The 14448-nt window shown below is 60.7% G+C and overlaps 4 protein-coding genes and 1 non-coding gene across 5 annotated transcripts; 3 read left to right on the top strand and 2 right to left on the bottom strand.

Annotated features, from left to right (window-relative positions):
- Positions 1-335: 335 nt before the first annotated feature.
- Positions 336-842, top strand: VTJ83DRAFT_6032 (uncharacterized protein; the record flags this gene model as incomplete). The annotated part of the gene is made up of 1 exon (XM_071012699.1): positions 336-842. One exon carries the CDS (start codon positions 336-338, stop codon positions 840-842), a length of 507 nt encoding a protein of 168 aa, XP_070865407.1.
- A 319-nt stretch (positions 843-1161) lies between these two features.
- Positions 1162-1232, bottom strand: VTJ83DRAFT_t124. Its single transcript has one exon. It is a non-coding gene; the product is annotated as a tRNA-Gly (tRNA).
- A 3330-nt stretch (positions 1233-4562) lies between these two features.
- On the top strand, positions 4563-6371 carry VTJ83DRAFT_6031 (uncharacterized protein; the record flags this gene model as incomplete). The annotated part of the gene is made up of 1 exon (XM_071012698.1): positions 4563-6371. The coding sequence occupies one exon, from the start codon at positions 4563-4565 to the stop codon at positions 6369-6371; it is 1809 nt and encodes a 602-aa protein (XP_070865406.1).
- Positions 6372-6819: 448 nt separating this feature from the next.
- On the bottom strand, positions 6820-7839 carry VTJ83DRAFT_6030 (uncharacterized protein; the record flags this gene model as incomplete). The annotated part of the gene is made up of 1 exon (XM_071012697.1): positions 6820-7839. One exon carries the CDS (start codon positions 7837-7839, stop codon positions 6820-6822), a length of 1020 nt encoding a protein of 339 aa, XP_070865405.1.
- Positions 7840-10672: 2833 nt separating this feature from the next.
- VTJ83DRAFT_6029 (uncharacterized protein) lies at positions 10673-12952 on the top strand (the record flags this gene model as incomplete). The annotated part of the gene is made up of 1 exon (XM_071012695.1): positions 10673-12952. The coding sequence occupies one exon, from the start codon at positions 10673-10675 to the stop codon at positions 12950-12952; it is 2280 nt and encodes a 759-aa protein (XP_070865404.1).
- Positions 12953-14448: the final 1496 nt, after the last annotated feature.

Genomic DNA, 14448 nt, shown 5'->3' with positions numbered 1-14448 from the left:
ACACGATGGCGAGAAGTAGTACGTCTGACATCATGATGTGCATTGATCATCAGAAATGATCTGCTATTATAAGCTTGCTCATTGTTCGTCAAGCGCATGTCCATGGCGGCAGCAACCACGTATTAAAACCTTCTGTCGGCATCCCATTGTGTTCCCCCCTAGTCCCAACAACTCAAGGTTGTCACTTTGTCCTGCTACATCTCTCTGTCACGCAGTACCCGAGCCATGTCCGCGAATCCCGAGTCTGTTGCCGGTCAAGGCGGTTCGTCACACGCACGCCCAGATGGCTGTTCTACCGTTATCAATTGACCGTTGGTGAGAGGTCTGGGACGGCGATGTCTAACAGCGCCGCAGAATTCCACTCGAGCGTCCCGGGATCGAAGCCGCTCGAAACATCCGGCGTACGTTCCCCAGCCCCATCGCAACATGGCCCCGGATCTTTTGCGCCACGAACAAGCAAAGACCTGCTTACGCTTTCTAACCATGCCCTCCCTCCGCAGCACCAGCTCGGCCGCCAGGTCGGCCGCGAAGCCGTTCCCGAATTCCACGCCGAAACCCACCCCCCCGGCGCCGCCCCTGCCGAAGCCACCTACCAGCCTCACCTCCGCCCCGCCGACACGCGCCGGCCTCCGTCCGAGCAGCAGCCTCTTTCCGCCGACCCCCTCGCCATGCCCGGCGCGACCAGCGGCGAGGTGCACTCCGCCTCGACCCAGGCGCGGCCCATGGAGGGGCAGACATCGCAGGAGGTGCGCACGCGGAGGACCGAGCACGCCGGGCTCGAGGGCAGGGGGGCCACGGCGTCGGAGGAGACGGTTGAGTCGAAGGCGGGGCGAGTGTGGTAGGAGTGGATCTGCCCGAGGTGGTAAGAAGGAGGTAAAAGGGAACGAAAGGATCGAGGGCTGAAGAAAAAGAACCAAGAGTGTATGGAGAGAAGAAGGAGGCGGGAGAGGGGGGATGGGAGAAACGAAGGGCTGGTTTCTGGTCTACGGTCTGCGGCGTGGTGTACATCCATCACATCATGTGCCAGGGGAGAGAGGGTTGGGAAGTGACAGGGTTGTTCCTAGAATGAGACATGGAATCATATAGCGGAGAGTCGAAAAAAAAAAAAAAAAAAAGGAGGCCAAAAAGGGTGGGTGGCGAATGTGCCAGGAGCAAAAGATGTGCGCCAGCCGCGAATCGAACGCGGGGCTCATCGATGGCAACGATGAATTTTACCACTAAACCACTGGCGCTGGTTGATTCGTGATTTGTTGATGGAGGCTCCGGAGCACCAGCTCATGAGTCCGCCAAGACCGGATGGTGGGACCCTCTCCGTTGTTCCGGTTTCTTCACCAACCCAAGTCAGGGCATCTCCAGGATCGGTTTGACACAAAGCGAGAATGGACCCGTATGCAGTAAGCGGATTTTCTAAGAGGCCTGTGAAACCGGCTGAGCTAATCTCATGCATGCCGTGGCATGGCTTTGCGTATATTCTGACCCCTCTCTACGAAGCACCGGTTCCCAAGGTCTGCTGTAACAATTTCAACCTCGTCGAGTTTGGAGACTTCGCACCAGCATCCTGCTGGGTTCGTTTTGGCATGTATTCGGACTTCAGACATTCGACCTGCTGTTGCTTGGCCCTTTGCGTATGGATGGAGGGAAAATGGCTCAGTGAGATTCATGGCTATTTTCTTCAAAGGGGAGATCAAACCGGATGAGGGATAATACAAGCAGGGAGGCCACCCTGGTGTACCTTGGCGGCTTGAAAGCATGGGACAGACCACCGCTACCCGGGCACGGAAAAGAGAAACCAAGACCTTAGCTCACCATGGGGGACTTTCACAGGAAAGCCGGTTGGTCTTACAACCTCCCAACTCCGTAGGTCCAGGCCGCCGGCTATCGCCGGGTCGTGCAGCTTATGGTGTAATGACTAGGCTTCGAGCAAGACACCGCCAGCCAATATCTCTTGCAGGGCCAGAGCAATTCCAACCCGGAGGGGTAGCATAGTAGCATCGGGGCGTGTACCCGGTCTGTCGCCATCGGCCATCAGGCCTGAATGATATGACGTTATGCGCGACACGGATAGGTTCGACTCGCAGCCCAATTTGCCTCGCTCGCATGAGGACCAGACCAATAAAACCCACCATCGGCCGAGGTGATATCATGTGTTGCTGCAATCGGCAGCTCGTGTCGTTGTGCATACACAGCAGTGCCCCTCAGAAGCCCACCATCTCGCAGCCCGAGGTGTCACCACCAACAGCTAGCCTGGCCCAGTCCCGGTGACCCAAGGGTTCCGGGACATGGCAGACTATGGGCCCATGTCCCCATGCGAGATGTCGGCCGGGAGAGAGGATGCCACACGATACATGGTGCCCATCAACATGTCTGTTTTTTACCTGGGTACTCTCCCGCGCCTGTCTCTTCAGGCACCCAAACCTGGCCGACCTGATCCCATTCATACATGTCGGGTCGTGTGAGATACCAGCCTAGGTCCTGTACTGCGTACTCCTATGCAGAGCTGCCGGCCAGGCTACCAACGTTAGGCAAGCTTGCCATGCCCGCGTGCGCGCCCGCCGCCCGGATCTGCGATGCGTCTGCACGGCGCTCTTTGCGGCTCCACTTGGCACCGTCGAGGCGCTACGACAACCAAAGCTCTGTGAGATTCGCCGCGCTGCAGCCGGCAATACACCCGCCCCATACGATTGCATGCCGACGGCGCAGAGTGAGGTGCTCCATTCCTTGGGGGCGCTGTCGCCATGTCCCACCCCAGAGCACAGGCTCATTGGTGGTTCTGCGCTGATCCAGAGGACACACGGGATGGGAGGTCGGGTGGTAGGTAGCTCGTCGGGGGACGTAAGTAGAAAACGACGGGCAGGCCTGCGAGAAGGGAGTGGAGCGCAGCATCACCAAGACTACCCACCACCCCTCCATCTGTCCCTCAAACAAACATCTCCCCCCTGTCCGATACGGCCATGTTCGGTCCGCCCGCGCCGTGTGCCGTGGTACTGTACCGCCCGGCCGTGGGCCGATGATTGCGTCCAGGCGAAGATGCCCTTCTTTCTCGAGCTCATAGCACCTACCCTCCATCATCTGTCGACCTGCCTGGCTTGTCGAGCTGCGTGCGTTGGGCCCCGTGCATGGTGTGGTCCGAACGTGTTTTGCCGACGTCTCGGCAGAAAACGCCAGCCGAAGTGTGGGGGAACAGACATTGTGAGACAGGGGCGGCGCGGGGGATTGGCCCGAGGCGCAGCGTTCATCAATCCTTGTCTCGCTTGATGGCTTTCCCACCAGGTCACTTACATCAAAAAAACCCATGGATTCACTGCTGACGGCAGGCCATGTGTCCTACGCTGCGGAAGGGGGGGCAAAGCAAGGGAGAGACGAGACAAGGACCCAACAGCCAATCCAAAGGAGGAGGGGGTCTGTGTGGCGTGCGGCTTTGGGTGTGAGCCAGAGCCCGAGAAGCTTTTAAGAAGAGGAGCAAAGCAGGGCGACCACCCCCCCCCCCCCCCCCCCCTCCCTCTCTACCCCTGCTGGCCGAAGCCCGCGAAGTTCTGAACCAGGGAATGGCAAACGACCACGGTGGCACACGGCGATGCCCGCGCCGCATCCCCGCCGATCACATACCAGGGACTCGCAGTTGGCTAGTTATCTCTGTTGCAACGAGGCACTCGAGGGACCTCATCTCGACCTCTGGATGGCACTGTATTGTCGTCGGGCTCGAAAGCTCGACAAAGGAGAGTCCTTGTCGTCTGGCGAGGTTTTGGTCAGATGCAAGAACTGCGTGGGGAAACGCACGAGCCTATGCAGCGCTGTGCTCATGCAGGTCATGGCGGGCGAGCATGCAGCAAAGAGTTTTGATGCCTGAACCCTTTCCGGACTTTGAACAACGAGAGAGAAAGAGAGGGAGAGGGGAAGAGAGAGAGAGAGAGAGAGAGTCGACCAACCGAACGGAAAACGCCCATTTGGTGCTCCCTGTCAGAAGCAAGCGCATACCCCCCCGCCCAGCCGAACGTCCCTCCGCCGATCTGCTCCATCTCCGTTTGCCCATGCCCTCCTGCTCTCCTGCTCTCCTGCTCTCCTCCCGCCCCGTCTCGCTCCTCTTCCAGTCCTCTCCCTCTCCCTACAGCCTGGCTCGCAGCTGGGTTGAAGCGCATGGGGGCGCCACGCCTCTTGTGCGGTCTCGTTCCTCCTGTCCGGCACCCCACAGCCAAGGCTGTTTTCCGCGAACCCTTTCAGGCCTATCCCTCACGCCCTGCGCCCCTCCCCGCCCCGAAATCAATACGTTCGCGCGCTATTGCCTACTACTATCTGACCATGGGGTAGAAAACAAGCCCGGCCTCTTGTGTCATCAAAAGGGACAGAGAGAGAGAAAGAGAGAGAGAGAGAGATTGTGTCCATGAGCGGTATCTCCTCTTGGCGGGGTTTAGCGGGCATTTCTTGCGAATGAGACAAACGAGCAGGGGGTCCGTAACCATATCTCTCAGCGTCACTCTGTCTCCTCGGACCAAGTCTTCCTTTCCTGGTTTCGGTCCAACCTGGAGAGGTTGGATGTCACAACGAACTATCGGTAGGGTGGTCTGATGTCCAAGGCGTTTGGGCACGTGAGGCCGATCGAGACCCGTACGCGCCACCGCGACATCCGTCCAGCTCGCTCGCTCACGATATACATACCCGCGCGCGCCCGGCCTCTTTCCCACCTCTCCTCCAAAGAGAAGAGCGGGATGGCGCCCTTTATCCTTGACGACGACCAGCACAGCATGCGGCTGGACACGGCCGGCGCTCCCAGCAGGCCGGAACCCCCAGCAAGCGATGCACGGCCGCCTCAACCCCCGGCCTCAGCCCCGACACCTCCTCCGCACCTACAGCCGCAGCTGCAACTGCCGGTAACGCAACCGCCGCCGCCGCCGCCGCCGCCGCCGCCGCCGCCACCATCACCACCACCACCGCCAGCACGCTCGGCCGACGCCGTGCGCGACCACGCCGAGAATGTTTCCATCGCCCTCGAGTGGAAGCTCCTCACGCCCCTCCTCGAGCGCGGGCTCCCTGACCCGCAACCCGAGGACCCGCGTCCCGTTCTCATTGAAGCGTTCACCCCTTCCTCTCCGTCTCCTTCTTTTTCCTCTTTCTCCTCATCTTCATGCTCATCACCCTCCTCATCAGCATCATCCACTTCTTCTTCATTACCACCATCATTATCGCTATCCCCTGCCAGCACCCACACCAGCACCGCCCGCACCGCCACCTCGTCCTCCGCCCCCGATGAAGCCAGCAACGACGGCAGGGGCTCGGACTCGCGCGAGCGGGCGCGCCTCGGCCAGGCGCACTCCCACGTCGCCTCCACGATCCGCTCCATACCAGGCGAGCGCGCCACGACGCTGCACGCGCTGCGGCGCGAGGGCCTCGAGGAGCGCGACGTCTGGGCGACGTCGTGGACGGTCAAGCGGGCCAACTCGGCCGAGCCGCTGGCGCAGGAGCGCCGGGTCCGCGGGTACGCGTGGGTGCCCGTCGAGGTGTGCTCGCCGCGGATGCGGCTCCGGGACGGGCGCACGCGCGAGCGCATGGCGGCGGTCCTCGGCGCGCTGCGGGCGGGCCACCGGCTCGCGGCCAACGCGTCGTGCGAGGTTCACGTGCACCTCGGGCGCATGGACGGGCGCGCGTGGGAGCTGCCGACGCTCCAGCGCCTGGCGTCGCTGCTGTGGCTGGCCGAGCCGACGCTGCGCAGCATCCGGGACCCGAGGTCGCCCAACTTTGGCAACGTCTACACCTGGGGGTTCGCGCTGCGCGAGCAGAGCCGCCTGGCGAGGCTGGTGCGCGGCAAGGACGCGCCGGCGACCACCGCGGCGCGGCTCGGCGCGCGCGAGCTCGTCGTTCCCGACCGGCAGATCGCCGACGCCCTGCGGGCGCACCCGGGAGCGGCCCCCGAGGAGGTGGCCGCCCTGGCGGCCATCTGGAGGACGGCGTCGCACCTCGAGCTCGGCCGGCTGCTGTCCGGGCCGGAGAAGAAGTACCGCCGCCTCGGGTTCAACTTTAGCGCGTTCGGGGAGGAGGACGAGCGGGCCAAGAGCAACCCGCGGACCATGGAGTTCCGCATCATGGACGGAACGGTGGACACGGACCTGATGCTCGGCTGGCTTGCCATCTGCGGCACCGTTGTCGAGACGGCCGTGACGGAGGGCGACCCGAGGTTCGGCGCCGCGCTGAGCTTGCTGCTGGGACGGGCAGCGGCGCGGGGGACGGCGCCGGGCCCTGCGGAGAAAGAGACGGCGGGTGCGAGGCTAGGCAGGGAGTTTTCCGAGCTCATGCAGGCTCTGAGGATCGGCGAAGAGCATTACGGGCGGTTCCGGGACAAGATCCGGCGAGAGCATGATAGCATGGGAGCGTGGGTATAGCAGCATGTCATTGGGAAATGTGTGGTGGTTATGTAGAGGGGGGGGGGGGTCAGGCATACAGCGGCAGCCTTTTTTTTTTTTTTTTTTTGTGGACACTCAGCATGTGAGATTTTGAGCGATCATGAATGCTTTGGATATAACCGACATTGGCTTTCATCCAAGGGCGGCTTGGAGTTGGTCTTCTCCTCGGCGCATGGAGGAGGGTGGGAAACATTGGTTAGGATCATGATTCGTACTATATATATTACCTCGCATCTCATGCCGATCCTTGTCCGGAGATGGTCCTGCCTCAATCTTGATAGGGAATTGCATTCATGGTTCGATGATGATGTGGATGACCCTGTTTTGTTGCCATCCTCCTCACAGCACGCTTGCCATCCATCCATCCATCCATCCCTCCTCCCTGCGGCGCTGGTGAGCGCCCTCCAGGAGCGGAGCTCACCTCGCCTCACACAACAACCACGCTCCTCTGCTCCTGCATGGCTGTCTCGTCCCTCTCGCGGTCCCCGTCCCCCATCTCGAGCTCCATCGGCATGCTCACCGGCACCCCCAAGCTCCAGCTCCTCGGGAACTCCATCCCCCACCTCCTCATCAGCCCCCTCAGCTCCTCCTCCCTGCCCGGGATGATGTTCACAAACACCCTGTCCACATCGTGCCTCGGCTCCGAGTGCACCGCGCCCTCCCTCCCTCCGACCCGGAAGAAGGCCATCTCCTCCCCGGCTCGCGGCTGCACCACCGCCACCGCCCCCCTCTCCTGCTCCCTCGCCAGAACCCGCGCCACCTCCTCCCTCACCCTGTCGCTCGTCGCGCCGCACGCCTTGCACCGGACGGTGGTGCAGACGTGCGGCCGGGCCTCTTGCTCCCGCCTCGCCTTGCGCTTGGCGTCCCCGAGCGCCCGCCGCCCGGCCTCCCCGCCGGACAGGAACAGCGTCCCGGGCCCCTGCAGCGCGGCGCACAGCTTCCACAGCCCCGGCGCGTCCTCGGCGTCCGGGTCGTCGTCGGGCCGGCGCGGCGCGGCGAAGAAGTTGTCGTCGGTGTGCCAGCGGGGCACGTCAAAGTCGGCGGTCGGCCGGGAGGCGCGGAGGGTGAGCCAGTAGTGGCGGACGCCGTGCTCGCGGAGGAAGGCGTGGGCGGAGCGGAGCAGCGGGACGAGGGCGGCGAGGAGACGGGAGGCAGGGGAGGGGCCGGCGATGGTGTGAGATGCCCAGGAGTGAAAGGAGGGTGGGAGGGAGGCCCCGGTGGCGGCGGGAGACGAGGAAGACGAGGACGGGCAAGAGGAGGAGGAGGAGGAGGAGGAGGAGGAGGAGGAAGAAGCAGCATCACTTTTGCACCCGTCGAGCGCGTCGAGGGGGAGGAGAGGGCCGCAGTAGGTCCATGAGGAGGAGGTTTTGAGGGTGAGATGGAGAGGCTGAGCGGGTGCCGAGGAGATGGGCAGGAAGAGGAAGTCTTGAGGTGGGAGGGGTGGCATGATGAGATGAGTGCGTTTGGCGGACGGAGGGTCCTCGAGGATAGCTCCCGCAGGCTGAGGATGGCGGATAAGGGTGAACAGGAGGGCGAAGGGGAGCGTGAAACAAGGAGGCAGAGCGTGCTGCAGAGGTGGTGGCTCGTTCCAACACCTAGCGCTGCTGACGGGTGGACTTACAACCGGACAGGCACTGGGCGTACGGTCCTTTCAGCCGCAGTCGTGACTTTGAGACCTGAAGGCTCTGGAAGCATTTTTTTTTTCATTTTTTTTCTTTTTTTTTTTTTTTTTTTTAGCGATTGAGCAAGAACTTGGGCATTTTGCTCGGGATTTCATGGGGGCCTTATTCATGTGAGATGAGTTGTCTGTCCATGACCTGCAGCTCCAACGCCGAACCCTGCCGCCGATGGCTCGGCGGCTAATGGACCACGCTATTTATGGATCTACTCTTTAACCCAATCTGTGCCTGGTGGTATCGACGTGGCAGGCAGCAGCTGACAGGACGAAGCGGGCGTGTTTTGGTCTTGCGAGATAATCAACAAACAATTGACAATCAGCGGGGAGGGAAAAGGCCGTGAAGTACGTGGAAGTGTTGGGTTCGTTCCAGGGAATACTGACCTCACTACCTAGGTAGGTACCTTAGGTAGAGTACCTCATCATAGATGCGTACCTAGGTAGGCACAGATGCCTCCTGAAGCCAATGAGTGCAGGATCGAAGAAGCCCAAGCCTCGGCATGGCACGTTGATATGAGCAGGTGTCTAACGCTCCAACGTTGCATGGCAGATGCGCTCGGCCGCTGGGAACGAGACGGCCTGTGTCTCGTAGGTGCAAAGTTCATGGGACGTAGGCTCCTTAAGGCAGTGGACTGCAGTTTCTCAGGTGCCGTACCGTAGTAGGCTCTTCGCCCCTTTGGTTGCGTTCTGTCGGGCATCTGTCTCGTTCGGACTGCGAGGGAGTGCGGCGATGCTCGGGTGATGCACCCGAAAGCCTCCCTCCACCGCGTCGGCGAGTATACCTGTATACCTGCACGAATGAAGAGCACAGCAGTATGGCCATTGGTTTTTTTTTTTTTTTTTTTTTTTTTTTTTTTTTTTTTTTTTTTGTGTGTGTGTGTGTGCGTGTGTGTGTGTGTGCATCTCCAACGAGATATGTACTGACGCCCGTCTGTCAGCATTCTGCTGTTCCTCTCCCCCCCCCCCCCTCGGACGGCGCAACGGTAACGGCCGTCTGGTATGTAAGGTGTACTGTGTACTAGTATGTAAACCTGACATGCGCAGTAGGGAAGTACAAGGATGTTCCATTGTTACCAGGTAACGCTCACTATGTAGTTGCCACCTCACCATTCAGGTCCCAGAGCGCTCAAGCAAGTGAGCGAAGGACATCTCGGTTAGGTAGTACACCATCCTCCATGCGCCCACCGATTCAATAGGTAGCGCATCGCGCATCGGCGTCCCTAAGCGCGCCTGCCGGATCGCGTTGGTTATGTACTGTGTACACTAGAGCATGTGAAGGATTGAAAATGTGGAAATTGCGGTTATTATACGAGCAGAGGAACTTCGGCGGTGGGAAATGGCCGCTTGCGGCTGGCGGACGGCGACCAGTGGTTTTTCATTTGGCCCTTGGCAATCCGAAGACGGGATGGGACGGGATGAGCCCGCTGGTGGACAGGCCCGGGCCCATGGAGGTTCCAAAAGGGTCCAACAGCCCAGACACAGAAAAGACACAAAGAGGACCGGGATGGGAGACCATGCCGATCTTGGCGCGCGTCTGGGGTGGCCCGGGGCTGGACCCGACGACCTACAGCCCAGCCCAGCATCCCCATTCGGGAGAGCAGCCCGCTAAAGCACAATACGACAGCACGCTAAATGATGACATTCGGCCGGCAGCATGCACGAACCACCCAGGCAGGGGGGGGGGGGGGGGGGCATCCGCGGATTCTTGTTTCAGCCCCAGGGCCGCCCTTCTTCCCTTGGCTCCCGTCTCTTCATTCGTGCCATGCTCAACTGTCTCGCCAGTGAATCCCGTCTCGGAATCCCGTCTCGGGTTCTCGACTCCCCGTGGGACGCATGCAGGCCATGCATTGTCGCTCGTTGTGTTGATGATCGTTTCAGCCAGCCTGTTACCGTGCACCTACACACAGGCTTGGAGCTTGGACTCTTCTGCTAGACACCCGGGCAATCGAAGGAAGGCTACCTAAGCAAGATAGGCGATGAAATGTGAGCCCCGGACGAGGCGACGAGGAGTGTCCGCCTCTTGGGGGGGCTGGGCTGCTGGGGCAGGGGAAGAGAGAGTAACGCCCGAGCCAGGGGGGGCGCAGCACCCCAACCTCTGCAAATACGGATGCAGCCAAAGGGAAAGGGTGTTGGATCAAGTGAAGTTGGATGTCCATGTTGCCGAAAGAGTCTGTACGCAGTAACGTTATGTGTGTTAATCATCCAACCAACCGACAACACGAACAACAAACTAATCCTCGTTCCACGCCCGCATGCAGCCTGGCCAGGGCCATCGGGCCACCTGCGTTCGTAATTTCAGAAGAGCCACCTTTTTGGTTACCATTGACGTTCATCCCCTCCCCTCCCCCCCCTTTTTTTTTCTTCCTTCAGCGTCCAGCCGTTGATGTCGGTCTTGGACCTGGCTGGTGATCAGGCTCCGCCGAGGGGAAACAAGTTCCAGCCGGCAGTCTGAGACGATTGCTGTGGAGTCTGGAACTCGTTGGATCCCGAGCAACAAAAGCCGGACGTCCCCCTTGGCGTTGCGACGAGTCGACCGGCCTTGTCTTGGGTTCGCATTCTCGTTCGTTCGCTTTCCCCGTCAACTCTCCTCTTGGCCTCGTATGTAATGGGGCTGCATCCGGCGCCGTATTCTTCGGGTTTCGATTCCTATTCAACAGACGACATGGCTGAGCGCCATCCTCTTGGCGCGGCCGCCTCTCAGGGCCCTCCGCGCCATGGTCAATATCCTCATCCTTCCCGGCACCCCCAGCACCCCCAGCATCCCCCCCAGCATCCCCAGGATTCTTACCGATACTATCCGGACTCCCAATCTCGCCAACCTGCCCAGCACGACCCGGCTTACGATCCGGCTTACGATCGACCTCCACCGCCGTCGCTCCACGCTCGCCAACCGTACCGAGATTCCCCTCCTTCGTCTCGCCAATCCCCCAACCCCTCGCCCGATAGGTCCTGGGGTCGTTCGCCCGCAGGGTACGCGCCACCTCCCCAGCAGCAACAACAACAACAACACCAACGGCTCCTACCCGGTCCCGACGACTATAACGGCGCCGGCGGCCGCGGTATGGACCGATACCAAGCTCCTTATCCGCCGTACCCCCAACCACCACAGCAGCAGCAGCAGCAGCAGCAGCAGCAGCAGCACCCGGCCCAAGGCTACTACGGCCAGCAGCCCCAGCAACAGCAGCAACAGCAGCCACGTGGCGCGCTCGCTCCGGGCGACTACCCATCCCACCCCGGCGACCGGAGCTCCTACGGCAGCTCGCAAAACCTGGGCGCCGCAGCCTCGGCTTCTGGCTACTCTACGCCGGGACGACGGACACCAGGGCGGCCCGTCCCCGACTTCTATACCGACGACCCTTACCAGAGCCTCTCGCGGCATCAAGGCTCGGACCTCGGAATCGTCAACCCCAACGACATCGCCGACGACGGCGACGACGGACTCGACTACGGCCGCCGCGGCCCGCGCACCAGCATGCTCAGCCTCGGCTCCAGCCGCAACGGCCGAAACGGTAACGGTAACGGTAACGGCAACGGCGCAAGAGACCATTCTCCCGCCGTCGCCGCCGCCGCCGGGGCTGCGGGAGGAGGCTTGCTCGCCGGCGCCAACCTGAGCGCCAACCGGTACGACGCCATGCACAGCAGCTCCAGCCTCCCCGGCGATGGCCCCGCGGGAGGGTCTCGGTCCTCACCGCCCATCGAGAAGTCCGCCCTGGAGGCGGCGGGCGGCGCCGAGGCGGGCAAGAAAAAGAGGAAGTGGAAGCTCTTCCTCCTCGTCGCCATCGCCCTCCTCGTCATCGCCGGCGCCGTGGTCGGCGTCCTCTTTGGCGTCGTCTTCAAGAAGGACGGCAGCTCCGGCGGCGGCGGCAGCAGCGGCCCCAGCCACGTCGACACCGCCGAGGAGGACCTACAGCACAACGGCGACCTGAACGCCGATTCGGCCGAGATCAAGGCCCTCATGAACAACCCCAACCTCCGCAAGGTCTTCGTCGGCATGGACTACACGCCGCTTAACACGCAGTACCCCGAGTGCCTGACCCACCCGCCGTCCCAAAACAACGTCACGCGCGACCTGGCGGTCCTGTCCCAGCTCACCAACGTCGTGCGCCTGTACGGCACCGACTGCAACCAGACCGAGATGCTCATCCACGCCGTCAACCAGCTGCGCCTCAAGGACACGGTCAAGATCTGGCTCGGCGTCTGGCAGGACAACAACGCCACCACCAACGCGCGCCAGATCGACCAGATGTGGACCATCCTCGACACGTACGGCGAGTCGTACTTCAAGGGCGTCATCGTCGCCAACGAGATCCTCTTCCGCGAGCAGATGACGGCCTCCGACCTCGGCCAGCTGCTCGAGGAGGTGCGCGCCAACATGACGGCCCGCGGCATGAAGCTGCCCGTCACGACGAGCGACCTCGGCGACCGCTGGGACGCGTCGCTCGCGGCGTCGAGCGACGCCATCATGGCCAACATCCACCCCTTCTTCGCCGGCGAGCCCGCCGCCAAGGCCGCCGCCTGGACCATGCAGTTCTGGGCCAACAAGATGTCGGGGTTCCTCAAGCCGGACCCGGACATGAACATCATCGCCGAGACGGGCTGGCCGTCGCAGGGCGGCACCGGCTGCGGCAACGCCTTCGAGATCGACTGCCCCCACAAGGCGGTCGCGGGCATCGAGGAGCTCAACGTCTTCATGGAGGACTTTGTCTGCCAGGCGCTCAAGAACGGCACGCAGTACCTGTGGTTCGAGGCGTTTGACGAGCCGTGGAAGATTAGGTTCAACGAGAAGGGCAAGGAGTGGGAGGATCACTGGGGGTTGCTGACGGTGAATCGCGAGCTCAAGGATGGCGTCAAGATTCCGGATTGCGGCGGCATGAGGGTCGATTGATGGAATTCGTACTCGGTTGGGATTTTGGGATTGGGGGGGTTCGTTTTGTTTTTTTTTTTTTTTTTTTTTTCTTCTTCTTTTTTTCTTCCTTACAGAGGAGATATCGGGTTTCTTGGACAAAAGGGGGGGTTGCGTATCGGGATCACAAGGCTCGTCCTCGTATCATAGGGGGGTTGTTGGGATATAATACCCTTGGGCTTGGGTTTCAATGGGCTTCTTCGTCTATTCATGCTCCGGGTTGTTGTCGCTTGGTTCTTGCCGGATTATTGGGTTTGTTGCTCGATGGCTTGAGAGGGATTCGTGTACCTGCTTTTAGGTATTGCTTTTTATTATTATTGCTTCGGCATTTTTGCTTCCTCATCGACTTGTTCATTATTTTCGCTGGGCTAGCATTGGAGAGCATTATACTTGCTTGTTGAGCGGCGGTGTGCCATCTTGTTCCTGATGCTCGAGAGGAGGCGTTTGAGCGGATCGCTGTGGTGGAGAGCACCTCGAGCATGTGTTTACCAGAGCAGACGCGCGCGGCCCAAGGAGGTGTTGGGGTAAACTAGAATGCAATGAGATTGAGGCGTTGTAATTCTGGATCATATCGCTAAGCGGACTGGTATTCATCAGAGACGAGCCGTATCGTCCTGGTCGCTAATTAGAGCACGCACCGGAGACTCGCTCTGCCCTCACTAGCTTCGTGTCTTCTGTGCGTACGAAGAAGCCCGCCGAAGAACTATCAGAAGACGAGAAAAAGGAGATGCTCTGTCATTATCATTGAGACGGCAGGTCACGCAAGCTTGTTCTATCTATGCTGCTCCAGGGTGCTAATGGGCGGGGGACCTACCTAATTACTACTTCCAATCCTAGTTTTCCTCTTGCAAGTCAGGGAGACCCCCGCCCTTCTTCCAGCGTGCTTTTGCGATTTGCTTCTTGTGCAAGGCATCGCTGCGGCCTGGATCGAAGCCAGCGATGTTCACCAAGACAGCTACGCTGCACCGTCTATTCCCAGAAAGCGCGAGGATGTCATAAAACTGTCAGCGCACGACACGGTGAATAGTGGTGCGGCCACTGGTTTCAGGAAGCGTCCTTTTCCTCTGGCACAGCCCCCGTACATCCGGCATGCATGGCATGGCATATTAATTCGTCTCTTGGATGTGTTGCATGCTTCACGGCATGGGCCCAACCGCGCCGCCCAACGGCTGCTCGGGACTAACTGGCCCACAGGTGAGAACTTGGAACTGGCCTCAAAAGCTTTGCCACACCCCTACGGCCGGCCGTTGACAACATCACCGAGAGGGAATGGATGGTCGCGTGGGCCTCCTTGGGAACTGGCGGTGCGTTCGGTATGGTCCAGTGTCCTCAAACGTTTTGTAACAGCAAAAGCGGATCCGCTAATGCTGCCATTAGCTAGTGCACCATATATAGTTACCTGCTACTGCAACCCGTTTCAAACAGCCTGCCCTGGACTTTCTCACCGGCCTTCGGTCCACATGGCGGCGGGACGCGTG

The sequence above is a fragment of the Remersonia thermophila genome, chromosome 5 (genome assembly GCF_042764415.1).
Source record: "Remersonia thermophila strain ATCC 22073 chromosome 5, whole genome shotgun sequence".
NCBI lineage: Eukaryota > Fungi > Ascomycota > Sordariomycetes > Sordariales > Chaetomiaceae > Remersonia > Remersonia thermophila.
This window is presented reverse-complemented; position numbering and strand designations above follow the sequence as displayed.